Genomic DNA, 13,756 nt, shown 5'->3' with positions numbered 1-13,756 from the left:
GATCTCCTTTGCTTCAGTGCTCTGGAGATATCTCCTTTCCAACTTCATCTGAAGCATGAATAGGAAATTTTAAATGGTGTGTGATCTCTGAGGATCTTGAATCTGCTTACTCTTTTGATGAGTTCAGGGGCTGAGAATTATGCACCCAGCTGGCAAAGGGAAAAGCAAACATGATACCTTTTCCCCATTCTCTATAACATTTTGTAGAAGTAATTTTGGTTGATAAAATAGTTAGGACAGCAGGCCATTGAGAAATCATTTTCATCAAAATGAATGTACACATGCACATACCTTTAAATAATCAGTTACATCCAACTTACTGTGTTTCATTTTCCCCCTCTGGATGAATAACTGGAATATCTTTAGAGGGATACTTACAGCATCTGCTACAGTAAAGTAAGGACAAAGTGGGCAGTTTTAACTGAATAATGTAGGGTCTACATTCAGGGTACTAGTTCTCATTAAAGCAAAAAAAAAAAAAAAAAACCTAAAAAGATATCAGCATCCCTTAATACATTTCTTCTTCAATAACCAAGTATCGAATACCCATTTTGCTCTCAGCACTGTGGAGCCACAACAGAGATGAGCAGCAAGCCCTGCTCTTGCAAACCAAATAGGGAAAGAAGAAGGGAGGTAAACAAGTGGCACAAGACACAGTAGCTGCTCCTACTGGAAGGCCGAAGCACATCACAGGATTAAAATACCACCTTCCTGGCCTCAGCTTGCTTCATGCTTGGATTCTGTCCAGGGACTGTGATGAGTCGCTTCCTCCTGGTTTTGTCCTTTCGTTAGTCATTTGCTTCAGTCCTTGTGCAATTACTAGACTAGTGCAAAACTCAGTCCAATTTAGGACCGAGGCCAGGTTTGGTATTTTTTCCCCATCTTTCTATATGTGTTTGTCTGAGACAGCTCTGCCCTCAGTTTCTGAACAGGAATGGTACATGACCCTCATACAACCCTAAAAGAATTCCGATTTCTATATCCAGATCGAGAAGTGCCAATCCTGTTCACTGCCTTTCTCCTCCTCAACTGCAGCATACTCAAACACAGCAAAGCAGCCGCCTTAACCTCTCCTATCTTTCTTTGCCATCCCCCTGGGACCTCTTTATCTGACCCCACCCCACCCCCTTGCCTCTCCAGTGGCAGCAGTAACAATTCACAGCTCCCTCCCCTAGTGCCCTTGCCCATGCTACTGTGGCTACTGTTCTGCTGGTAGTCCACATTCTTGTTTCCATCAGCACCTTCTAAGGTTTCTGAGGTCACAGGAATGTTTTCAGGTCACAACTCTCAGGCAGCCTCTAAGAAAGGGCGAGCTCATTTCCTTTCCCATGTTTCCCTTCTACCGTATTATTTCATGACTCTCAACGGAGTATGAATGAAACATAGAGATCGGTTGTCAGGGTAAGAAAAGCTCAACCCCTGAAAGTAGAGGAGATGGAAAAAGCAGGGGGCTGTTTTCTGTGCTAGCCATGAAGCTCCTCATTCCTCTGCCCAGCCATCTGCTTGAAACAAGAAAACAGCACTTTGTCCTCTGTAATTTTCCCATTCCCAAGTATGAAAAGGTTTTATTCTCTTACTTAAAATTTTAGAGTAATACTTTCTTTTAAAGACAGGTATCACAAAATTCTCCAACCTGGCCTTAACCTTTCAACCTCGCACCTCAATCTTCCAAATAGCTACAATTCTTTAATTTATATTTGGAAAGCCCAGCCTAAACCTCATTTCAAACAGTACCTTTAATACAATGATCAGAAAGCACATAAACCCAAATAAAAGGCCATATTTAAAAACTATGATTGTGAAACACTTCTAGTCACATTCCCCAGAATCATGAATACATTATTTAGGTTTGGTTCTATTTATTCTTTGCCTCAAAAGTTTTTCATGGAAGAAAACAAAATTGCTTGGAAGAGGAAAAGTGTGGCATAGACTCCTACTCAAATCTGTAAGTCCTTTGACATTTTCCTGGTGGTACAGATCTCCTGGTATCCTCCCTTATAACCACGTCAGAAGCTAAAAAGACTTATTTTCACACTCAAAATTGGGTTGCAGTTACCAAATAAAAAGATGCCCCTCCACCCACAAATCTGGGCTCTCTAGAGCTACAGAATGTTTGTTCTGTCAATAGTGTCAAGAAATATTTGGATTCAAGTCACCATTCCTCTGTAAATGATGGAAATTTATCAAATGATGTAAGCACTGCTGTGCCTCATTTGACTCATAATTAGATTATGCTGACATTTTAATGTGCATGCATAGGACATCTTAATAAAGATGTGTTCCTGGAAAAAAATGTAATTTTAAACAAACCAAGACAACCATAGGCTAGTAGAGCCACATGAAACAGAACATGACAGGTGCATACTCCTGAAAGGAAGCCGGAACCACCTCAATCTTCATGAGATGTTCTAAGACGGAGTGGCAACAGAAAAAAAAAAAAAAAAATAGAGAAAGGAAGTTCTTCCACCCAGCAGGCAGGAGATGCCTTTGATCCTTTGATTTGAGGATGTTAGGCACAGTGCCCAGAGGTGGCTCCCCCAGGCTCCACATCAATCAACAAGAATATATGAAACACATAGTATATGTCTAGAACTCTGAGAGACATGAGAGAAAATGTACAAGAAATCATCTCTGCTCGTTAGAAGCTTACAGTAAAACACATAGGAAAACAATTCCTGAACATGACTGCCTTACAGAAAACACCAAAAAACATCAGCATTTCAATGTGTGAAATGATACAATAAAAAATTACCAATACTGATTGTTTCTCAGCTTCCATGTACAAAACTGATGCTTAATCAGGAAAACATCTTCCTAGCTGTTACTGGCAAACAACTGCAAGCAGCTTGCAAAAGAGATGTTTTTCCTGTTGACTTAACTGCATGTGTTTCTATGCATAAAGATAGAAGCATGCTCAGAAAGAATTTTTTAAATTGCTAACCAATAGAACTTCTATATTTTATGTTAATTATTTAAACGTTGGTCCTGTGTCATTTGGGGTTGAATATCCTTTATCTGAAATGTTTTGTATTTGGGGTTTGTTTTCAGATATTTGGAATATTTGCATATGCATGAGATACTTAGAAATGAGACTAAATTCTAAATTTAAAAATCTCTTTTATTTCATATCTATCTGCCTTATATACTTTATGGAAGTAATTTTATACGATAGCCACACTGCACCCAGGTTTTAACTCTGATTGTCACAGTTCAAATATGGAATTTTGCACGCGGAGTTATATCAGTGTTAGAACATTCTGGATTGGGGAGCATTTACAGAGATTTAGACAAACATCACAGGTCTTGATATAGACAGTTGGAGTTGACAATTGACTTCTTGCTGATTCAGTTACTAGCAATTTTAAAAATTGACAGTAAACAGAAATGCCCACCTTGGCACAGTTGGACACGCTGTGCTATTTTGAACTTTCTTCTCAGTGGTTTACCTTGAACCTCATGTAGGATAGACATGGATTTTCTTTGCAAACACCAAAGGAACTGCTGGAATATTCTATTTGTAAACATTCCTAATGTAGTACTGTATATTCCATTCTAACAAGGGGTTTAAAAAAAAAAAAAAGTGTTTCTAAAGCCAGGCGTGGTAGTGCACGCCTTTAATCCCAGCACTCAGGAGGCAGAGCCAGGTGGATCTCTGAGTTAGAGGCCAGCCTGGTCTACATAGTGATTCCAGGCCAGCTGGGGCTACGGGGAGACCCTGCCTCAAAAAGGACAAAAAAAAAAGCATTTCTGAAGGTTCTTCCTGTTTTCCTCCTCTCATTTCCTCCCACCATTATTTCTCTGTGGCTGGTTATGTCCTTGTTTCAACCCAGTGTTTTTGATATGATAGGAAACATTTTTGAGAAGCTATTGACCAATAAGACCACTTATGGGAATCCTGGGACAGTCTTGGTCTTGGTTGTTCTGTCACGATTAGTATTAGTTCCCTTGCACTCTCTAGACTGCCCTCATTTGAATGATAAGTAATATAATTTCCTTTTATTACATAATCTATTCAAGAAATAGCCATTGTGACTGTCCAAGAAAGTGTATGTCTATAAATGTACAGACTGTGAGTAAAATGTTTAATATCTATTCAGAAAATTAACTTTTTCCAAATTAATTGACCAATGGAAATTTTACCTCTACATGTTTTATCTCTAATTTGAAGAAGATTGTAGTGGCTTGTTTTAGTAGGCAAGCTCCCAGTGAACTTCCCCCAAACCTACAAATTATACATGTGTTCATATCTAGAACATGACAAGCTTAAATAGAAGAAAGAGGTCAAAGGATTTCCCACAGTTAAATGCTAAGCCATGCCATTCCGTCATCACACAGAGTAAGTCTGATTCAAAGCTAGAATCATTGTGGAACTGAAAGGGAGTTAATCTTACCTGTCTCCTACCCCTGAGAAAGTTTATCCCTAGAGAGTAACAAATAGGCACTCATCAGGTCTCTCTGTATGAGCAGACCAGGCAATACGAAGTGTTTCCCAGGGAAAACAAGTGTGGCTCATTTTGGAATCTTACAAAATAAAGCTTCAACTATTCTTAGGAAAGCTTAATGACTGAGGAAGGAGAGACCTGTGTGTTGTCACCTCACTTTTCCCAAATCCAGGCTTATTCTAAAGGCTTGGCTTCTCATCTTCAGGTCATGGGGATACTTTCTGAGCATGTTCCACACTACAGCCTTGGAAGCTGGAGCAAAAGAGCAGGCACAAAGCCGAATAGAAAAGGGAAATCTCTGCTCCCTGAAATGGTGCCCTCACAGTCTGTCTCTTGGTTTGAAGCTCAGGTGAATTATGACTGAAGTTGCACAAACTTTTTTTTCTCTTCACATTGAACCTTGGTTATTATAAATGAACAATTTATGAGGTACAACATGTCCACACTCCTTTGCACTAAGGCATCACTCAAATGCAGGATCATAAAAGTGTCAAGGATCCATATGGTCTAATGTGTCTTATAGTATAGCCAGTTTAAAACAGAAATTCCTCTGGAATTTCGTCAGTGAGAGTTCACACCATCAATTTTTTCTTCCCAGGAATTAGAGACCACAATAAGCTGTGAGGAACACAGCAAAAGTAGCGATCATAAGAACCCACAAGTCATTTAGGGAGCACAGTGGAGAAGCAAACTGTTTTTCAGGGCTGTACCGGAAATGAAAGTATAATTTATAATGAACCAAAAGTGGAAAAATGTGTTCTCACAGCTATGGCTTTTACCCTTTCTTTTTGATGTTCATTGTTCATTACTGAACTCTTTCATTCCTCGGTACTGTAATGCACATTTCATTCAGTTGATCACAAATAGTTATATTTCTCGGTCACTGGCCTTTTGGCTGCTCTTTCCCTACTATTAGTGAGCAAAGATTGGAATTTGAAGTGACTCCCATCCTAATCATACAGCCATTTGGAAAGATGGCATAGTACAATGATAATTCACCCCAGTACAACCTTGGGTCTGAGGGAAGTGATAGTGGGAGCCATATCACACAAGGAAGCAGCTCTCTGTACTCAAAACAAGTGCTCCGAAGTCCGTGCAAGTCCTCCCTGGAGCTTTCCTGACTCCAATACTCTTCCTCTGTGGAATGCCTGATACAGTCATACTGGGAATGCCAAAAGGTTTAAATAAAGTTATGGACACCACAGCTTCAGACAGGTATTTAAATGACCATAAAAGTCCATCTCGCCATCCAAAGAGTATGCTTTCATATGAACACAAGGCTTAGCCCTGGCCTGATTTGCCTGATCAGTCATGCTGTCCAGTGAGTGGCCTTAATTAAATTACCTCCCACATATGTTCCCTCAAGCACAGTATTGTTTTGCTGAAATATTAAAATAAGATGAGATGTAAATCTTCAGATAAATGTCACTCTTACCAGAGGCTTAACATTAGAATCCTTAAAGGGTTGAAAACATATAGCAACATTATCCTTTTAATATCCTCGACTGTACTCTAAAGGTAAATTTTCTCATGCTATACTTGGTGTGATATATGTTTATAATTTGACCTATGGGGAGAAAAATGTCTTTTTGCTGGAGCATCTTACACATTCCACCATGCATCATTTTGCCTTTGTAATGTATTAGAAAGGGAAATCAATAAATCCACTTAAGCTGCGTTTGCCATTTTCAATACATAGACTTTAATTAGTCTGGAAATGTAATTTCAAAAATGGCATCTTTGGGTAGCTGTCTGAAGGAGTATGATTTACATTTCTGTCAGCCTCCTTTTAAAATAGGAAATCACCATGCTATGAGCTAAATAATGTAGACAGTAAAATAAACATTATGGTATAACACATATTTTTACCTGTGTTTTGGAATTAGATCCAATCTCACAGCTTATAAATTTGTTTTATTCAGCAATTTAAAACTTAGTGCCTCCGAAGTTAGACATGGGATAAAAGGGAAGAAAACTGAAAAGGAGACTCAAAAAACAGTCCTTGCTTAAGAGTTATTAGTATGTCAAAGCATTTGTTAGTAGTACAAGTTGACAGTGTAACCCAAAGTACTTTCATGAATAAATATGAGACCATCACGGCTTCAATAAATGGAACTTAATTGCTGGCTGGGAAGTAGGTCCTAGAAAGATTATGATAATATAAAATGTCAGTTTTACACCTACTAGAAGTATTTAGAAGGTAACAACCTTCCATCTCTGATACGGGTCTACCTTTCTGATGACGAGATAGTTCTCATTCAAAATTCTGTACAGTCACAGTAAACATGAAGGTTCTTAAAAAGTAATAATCCTGCTAGAAAACTAATTTGCCTTTACTGTGAAAGCACAGCTCCTCTGGCAGGAATAATCACTGTGCCTCCTGTGAACAAGACTGGCTCACCACGCTAAACCAACAGAGCTCCATAACAAAGCAATCAAGTTTAATCTTATTTTAACATTTTAAAATTTATTGATAAATCTCAAGTCTATGGTGCTTCATATAGTACAACTATATTATAAAATTGCATTATCTTAACATTGAGAAGTTCTAGTGTCCATTCTCATTCTGCTTTGAATGCTCTTTGAAGTTGCTCCATCTATAAATTATTTTATTAAAGAATAATCACTTATATAATTATATATCATGACTACATAAGATTATTTATATGACTATAATAATAATGTTCTAAAATTTATTCCAACTTAAAGTTAACTTACATATTAAAGTTTAAAAGTGTAAAAGGGATGGTTCTTATAAGAATTTTTTATACATTTGTTTTGTTTTTTATTGAATTTTTGTAATTTTTATGCAATATGGTTTGATGATATTTCAATCCTCTCCATACCTTCCCCAACTGTCCCCTGTCCAATTTAATGTACTGTCATATGTATATAATATGTTCTATTTTGTCTGAATTTTGTCCCCAAGTGTCCTTCAGTGTGGATTGATCCATACTGAACCACCAAGAATTCCATCCCTATAAGACACTGTCTTTCATCCTCCCAACAGCCATCAATTCTTGCAAGAAATTTCTACAATTATTTTATCTATAGTGTGTCTAATGCCTCAGAAGTGTTTAGCCACTCTTACTTTTTGACAATATGAAAAGCATGTTCCGTTTCTCATAGAGGAAAAAATATCCTGCCGCTCTCAGGTGCGATTCAGCTCGTCCTAACATAACTTTTATCTTCTTCAGTTCTTCTTGGCAAGGGGTTTGTATAGACATGGTTTGGGAATGTCTCTATTGACAGGACTACAAAGAGGAGGAAGAATATTTGAAGATGTTAGGAAAGGAATGTTGCCATAGTGAAGAGGGAGTGACAGCCCATGCATGTAATCTTAGCACTTGAGAGGCTAAGGTAGGAAGACCGTGAGTTTGAAGCTGGTCTGTGAGACAGCATAACCCTGTGTGGAAGAAAGAAGGAAGGAAGAGAAAGGAAGAGAAATTATACACAGAAACAAAAGAGTGTATGGGGTAATAGTAACTGTAATAGTAAAGAAAAAGCACTTTATTGAATAATGAGTTTTAATAACAAGCAAGTTAAAAACAAAACGAATATTTTCATGGATTTTTTTTCTAAAAGACATCTTAAGTGTTTTCCATTGGAAAGTGCAAAACAAGTTATATGAGTCTCAGCATCCTGGGCTTTACCTTGCTAGATACACAGTGAAGGACTTTGGGATCTTCTCAGTGCTCTGCAGCCCTGTCTGTTCATTCCTCTGTGACGCTACAGCAGTAGATATGGAAGGCAGAATGAAAATCAAGGGACAGTCTAGCAATGCCATTTTGTATGTATGCAAGAGTTCCAGATAAAGTTTCTCAAACACGTCTGTGTGTAGGTAGCGGGGAAACATATCACTTGTACCCTTACCTAACCGTGATAAATTTTACGAGGGTAACTGATCTCCAAATACTTCCAGGACAGGGAGCTAGGATTTTCAAGGTCCTAAAAATCTAAATGTGAGACATTTCTACATCTAAACGGTGTTTTATATTCATGTCAGTGAATTTTATGTTAGATGTAGCATAGGTCACATCTTAATTCTCACAAATGCTCTCAGTTACCAGAATGAACCAGTTTAACTCAGCTACTTAGTCATAACTTCAGCTATCCAAATTATTAGAAATATCAAAATATTTGGACTGGTGTCAGATCAGTATGATCATTGATTTTACACTTTTCATCTTAGTATTCTCTGACAAAATATAATATGATTTTAAAAGACACTTGCTGTATAGATTTCAGGTTCCGGACAGATTTCACTTCCAAATAAGTATTTTTACAGAATAATAAAACAATAATATTTTGAAATGGTGTGGGTTTTCTCATCCTCATCTAAAAGAATTTATATTTTTTTCTATTTTTGGATATGAGGATACGTGACTATACATACTCAGACATAAACAGGTAAAACTGTCCATTAACTTCCATGAATTTTCAAAGGAAAAGGTCCGGAAAAACAAAAATATTAAAATTGAGCCCAAGGTTTTGGTTGGGGGGGTTATAGTAGCAATAAGAAGAAAATAAAGGTGAATTTAAAATGCCATAAATGAATTTCGATTTTAATTCCCCATCTTCCCATCCAGAACAAGTGCCACCCAGGACCAGTTTTCGAATGGATTCCACTGGCAAGTATTCTTCAGCACACACGGTTCTGTGAACACACATCTTCCACCCTGTGTAACCAACCATTCTCCGGAGCAATATCAGCATTTGGTTATGTGATATTCACTGTGCTAATTTATTCACTATATACATATTTCCAAGAAAGAGACCAAGTCTCATCATGGTGGGTCTCAATATTTGCAAACAAAAACAAATATTAATGGATGTCCTTCATAAACTAAAATACTGAAAGACCACATTTAGAACCAGCTGCCCAAGAAAACCATGAGACTAGCTCTGACTGTGCTATCTAATACAGTACCACCAGTTACTGGAATATGAATCTAGGTGTATTATAAAATGAGTGTAAAATCCACACTGGATTTCAAAGACCTAATACCAAAAAAACCTCATTAATTATGTTCTGATAATTTATGTTAAAATGATACATTGAATAATTAAGCTAAAATATATTACTAAATTTTATATTACCTGTTTTGCTTTTTAAAAGGTGTCCATGAGGCAATTTGAAATTACTTGTATAACTTACATTTTATTTAAATTGGATTTTGCTAGGCTAGATAAATAGAAATAAGCTAGAATATCTCAAAAGGCAACTTAAACATTTCCAAAAACCTTATTAGAAACTTTGCTAACATAGACTGAAATTATTTTCAGATCAATTAAATACCTACATTAACTTATTTTTTTAATAATACCAATTACAAAATACTGTATTTTGATGAAATTTTAAGCTAGGATACAATATTATAGCTTCCAGTTTAAGAGCTTTAGAAATATCAAAATAATTTTACTTGAGAATTTTTTTCATTTAACCATTCCAAAAATACTTATCAATTTTGATTTAAGCTAAAATATATAACGCTATTGTAGAAATGAAAGAGGAAAAAGAAGAGTTAGATTTTCTTTCCTCCCTAATTAATAATGAAGATTCTCTGAACAATTTGATTAAACCACTAGACTGAAAGATTGAGCACCCAAAAAATTGCAAAAAAGAGGGGTTCTTGGTGACAGCTGTTTCAGGTCTGTGGGCTCCAGCACAAATCTCTAGTGTGTCTCCATGATGACACTGTCCATCAACGCATGCTCTAACACCCCCTGAAGAATACACATGCTTGAAATCATCCCATCCCACAAGTTTCCATGTCATTTTTAGATATGCACAAAATGTGGAAGACTTTACTTAGCATTTTGCCTTCAAACAATGTCTAAAGTAATTGTTTAACTTGGTCTGAAATTTTTAAGTGTGACAATTTGTATATCTGACTGAAAGACTGACTATAAAATCCTTGTCATTTTTAAGAATATCTTATGCCCAGGTAGAAAATGAAGCCTGGCAGTTATGGTTTAAAATGAAATCAGGACTTAATATGCAATTCTGAAACTCAGTTTACTGGCCTGAGAAAACACATTTTTTGAGAATCTCAATTTCTAAATGTACTTTATTTAGAAATAAAAGAAGAAAAATAAGTATTGCCCAATTGCTTAGATTACATATATATATGAAGTCATATTTTATGTGAAAATATAATTTAAAAGATGAAAGTTATAGTTTGAATACACTGTTCTAATATGTGATCAATTTTTCAAGAACGGAACCAATCCAAATATTTTGTTATGTGTCCACATAAATTTTCAAAATGTGTAAAAAATTATGACCACGTCTAACAAACAGATTCTCACAAGTTTGAAGTGTTCTTTTTTCAAATTTTCAGACAGGCCACCCAGAACAACAACAATAAAAAAAAAGTTGAAGGATGTAGTATCATAGAAATCACTTGCAAGGGACATTTTATCTTTCTTAATATTAAACAAAAAAAAACTAGGGTCATAAAGGTTGAATCAGCAATATCAAATGAGGTGCAGCAACCAATCAGAATAAAGAAAAATGTCTGTTCAGTTTGACTATTAGAAGGCCATCCAGACCCTTATTGAGCTCAGTAATGCAGAGAGCAGAAGCCAGGCTGGCAAGAGTGAAGTCAGAAAGTCAAAATGGAGTGAAGGAAGAATTCGCCTAAGACCAAAGTTCCAAGAGAGAAGAGCAGAGGCCTTAGGAGGAAAAGGCAATATCTTGGATGAAGAAATCTGAGCATATTTGCAGGCTGAGAAAGAGAACCAGAGAGGAGGTGGCTTCCGCTGTGATCACAGCATTCTGGGCCACATTCATGTGACCAAAGGAACAAAGGAGAAAGGTGAAGAGAAGGCTCTTCCCGGGCAAAATGGACTAGTAATATTTTACTCCAGTAACTGAAAACTAAGTAATTCTTCTTTAATTCATTTATTAGCTAAGATGCATGAAAACCCAAAGCCCATGAACAGATTAATGACCTTCTCACCTTCTTCAATTCCTCATTCTTTTCTTAAACAGTCTTCCCTAGATCTTTTTACAAGAAAAACCGCCCCCCAAAGTAATGCTCTTTCCAATCAGAAAAAGAATGAATAAACATTCTTTGTGCCAAATGTGATAATAATCCATGGTACTTTTGTTTTAATTAAAACTTGAAAAAGGATTCAAGTACCAAAATTTAATTGACATGTTTACAGCAGCATCCCATGTGCCAAATTAATCCATTAAAAATGCTGTTCTTTGCATTTTTAAAGATTGAATCCATTCATGAAATTAATCAGCTGTATTCAGTCATCCAGCCTTTTCCCTAATGCTTTGGTCAAAACTATGCTTTTCAAAGGCTCAAGCAAAGTACATATAACATGTGAAGCCTCTTAGAATCTTAATGCAAAAGAGGACTCAGCTTTAATTCTGCTGTCCTTTATTATGAGGGAAGTTGTCCTGATACCATTTACTACTTTTTGAATGTTAGCTTTTGCTTTATTGATGTGAGCCCAGGCTAAGTGAGATCCTGTGTATTCCATCCCACAGGCTTGCCTCAAAGATCATATAAGATCCCATCAAGGAAGAGTGTCATGAAATGCTTTATTTCATAACACCCATATCTCCTAGGACTTAGCTTCTAAAGAAGAAGCAACATTGACCATGGCTAGCCATTGAACACTAACATCCAAGGAATCTGCTCTCTCCTTTTAGTCCATTTCTCTACACCCACTGCCTCCTCAAGCAGCATCTGGGAGTGCCACTTGACAGGCTTGCCAAAAGGAACACGCACAGAACAGAAACAAAGAAGCAGAGGAGAGAAGGATGTCGGGGGCATGGTTGAGTGACATCTTAAGTGACTAAGGTCCAGATAGGTATCTACCAGGCCCCTTTATCTGCTAATCTCCTAGGTACATGGTTTACTTATAAATGAGATAGAGGGTAAGAATTGTTAACTGCTGTGGTAAGAGTGAAGAATTTGCCCTGGGATTTCTTCACTTACATTAAAAAGGGAAAAGATAAAGCATGATACAGTAATTGAGCCTGTCATCAGGTCAGAGGAGCAGTCACGGTAAGATATTAAAAACATCTACTCTTCCCAAAATCTAGCAAAGCAAGAAGGAAAAAGAATAATGTCTCCCTGCCTTTGTGCATATAGTTTTAGTTATTTTGTAAAACTGGGCTCAAAGAGAAGGAAACCAAAGAAAAATTATCTTTCTGAAAACTCTTATTTAAAAAAATAACACCTCAAGGCACAATCTATCATTTAACTATTTTTTTCTAGTTGATTGTTTCTCTAAAGTTTCTGTGTCCTGTAGCCTTTGAATCTATGTTCAAAATTAACAAAGAAAAACTTTAAATCATATCTCTTGGCACACCTCTCAGATGAGTCCCCTGTCTTGCTGTGCTTACTTGGGTGCTACAAAGTTGCCTGTCTCTCCCTAGAAGCATGGAAGGGTGAAAATGAAGCTATGGATACTTACTACCCTATGTCTGATAGATCAGAGCAACTGTCAGGAGCTTATGCAGATAAAGAGATGGTTCGGTGGTTAAGAACATCTGCTGTTCTTTCAGAGGACCTGAGTATAGTTCCCAGTACACACATCAGGAGGCTCACAACCTGTAACTCCAGCTCTAAAGGACCTGACACCCTCTTCTGGCCTCCACAGGCACTGAATTCACATGGCATACAGACACAAACACATACACATACACAAAAATACAAAATAAAAAATGTTTAAAGAGAGATTTATGGGGCTGGAGAGGTGGCTCAGTGGTTAAGAACACTGGTTGTTCTTGCAGAAGGCCTGGGCTTGAATCCCAGCACCCACATGGCAACTAACAACTGTCTAACTCCAGTTTCAAGGGATCCGACAGCCTCTTCTGTCCTCCGCGGGCATTGCACAACAGGAGTGCACTTACCTACATGCAGGCAATACACGCACACATATAAAATAAAATAATAGATAAAACTTTTTTAAAAAAAGAGATTTATACTCATCACAAAAAGCTCACCAGAAAGGAGGAGGAGGAGGACTGCACGCTTCACATCTCTAGTCTTCAGAGTTAAATAAATTGACGAGATAGAAATCTACATTTTTCCATTAGAAAAAAAAAAAAAAAAACATACTGAGTCATTCATTAAGGAAAAGCCATTCTATTTCTCCAAGAATGACAGTGTTCTCTGACAAGCCAAACTCCTTGTACCTCAACACATCTTGCAACTCCATTGCTGGGACTGCCATAAGTTCAGCATTTCTTAGGGGAAAATCTTTTACTTAGTAAATAAGCTATAAACACAGTAAACTCCTCTTAAAGTTCCTCTAGCAGTATGGAGAGATGCTAAAAATCATTA

At 37.0% G+C, this 13,756-nt stretch overlaps 1 protein-coding gene across 3 annotated transcripts in view; it reads left to right on the top strand.

The window, feature by feature from the left end:
• Nucleotides 1-13,756, top strand: part of Magi2 (membrane associated guanylate kinase, WW and PDZ domain containing 2) — a 1,650,859-nt gene that overhangs the window by 1,461,016 nt on the left and 176,087 nt on the right. For 2 of the 3 annotated variants that reach the window (XM_008830783.3, XM_008830782.3), the window contains one exon: nucleotides 9,032-9,073. The exons of the other annotated variant lie outside the window; for it this stretch is intronic. In XM_008830783.3, coding sequence (XP_008829005.1) covers nucleotides 9,032-9,073 — 42 coding nt within the window. The remainder of the gene's footprint in view (nucleotides 1-9,031; nucleotides 9,074-13,756) is intronic. 3 annotated transcript variants of the gene reach the window in all.

The sequence above is a fragment of the Nannospalax galili genome, unplaced genomic scaffold (assembly GCF_000622305.1).
Source record: "Nannospalax galili isolate Female #2095 unplaced genomic scaffold, S.galili_v1.0 scaffold312, whole genome shotgun sequence".
Taxonomy (NCBI): domain Eukaryota; kingdom Metazoa; phylum Chordata; class Mammalia; order Rodentia; family Spalacidae; genus Nannospalax; species Nannospalax galili.
The sequence above is the reverse complement of the archived record's forward strand: the minus strand, read 5'-3'. Positions and strand labels throughout refer to the sequence as shown.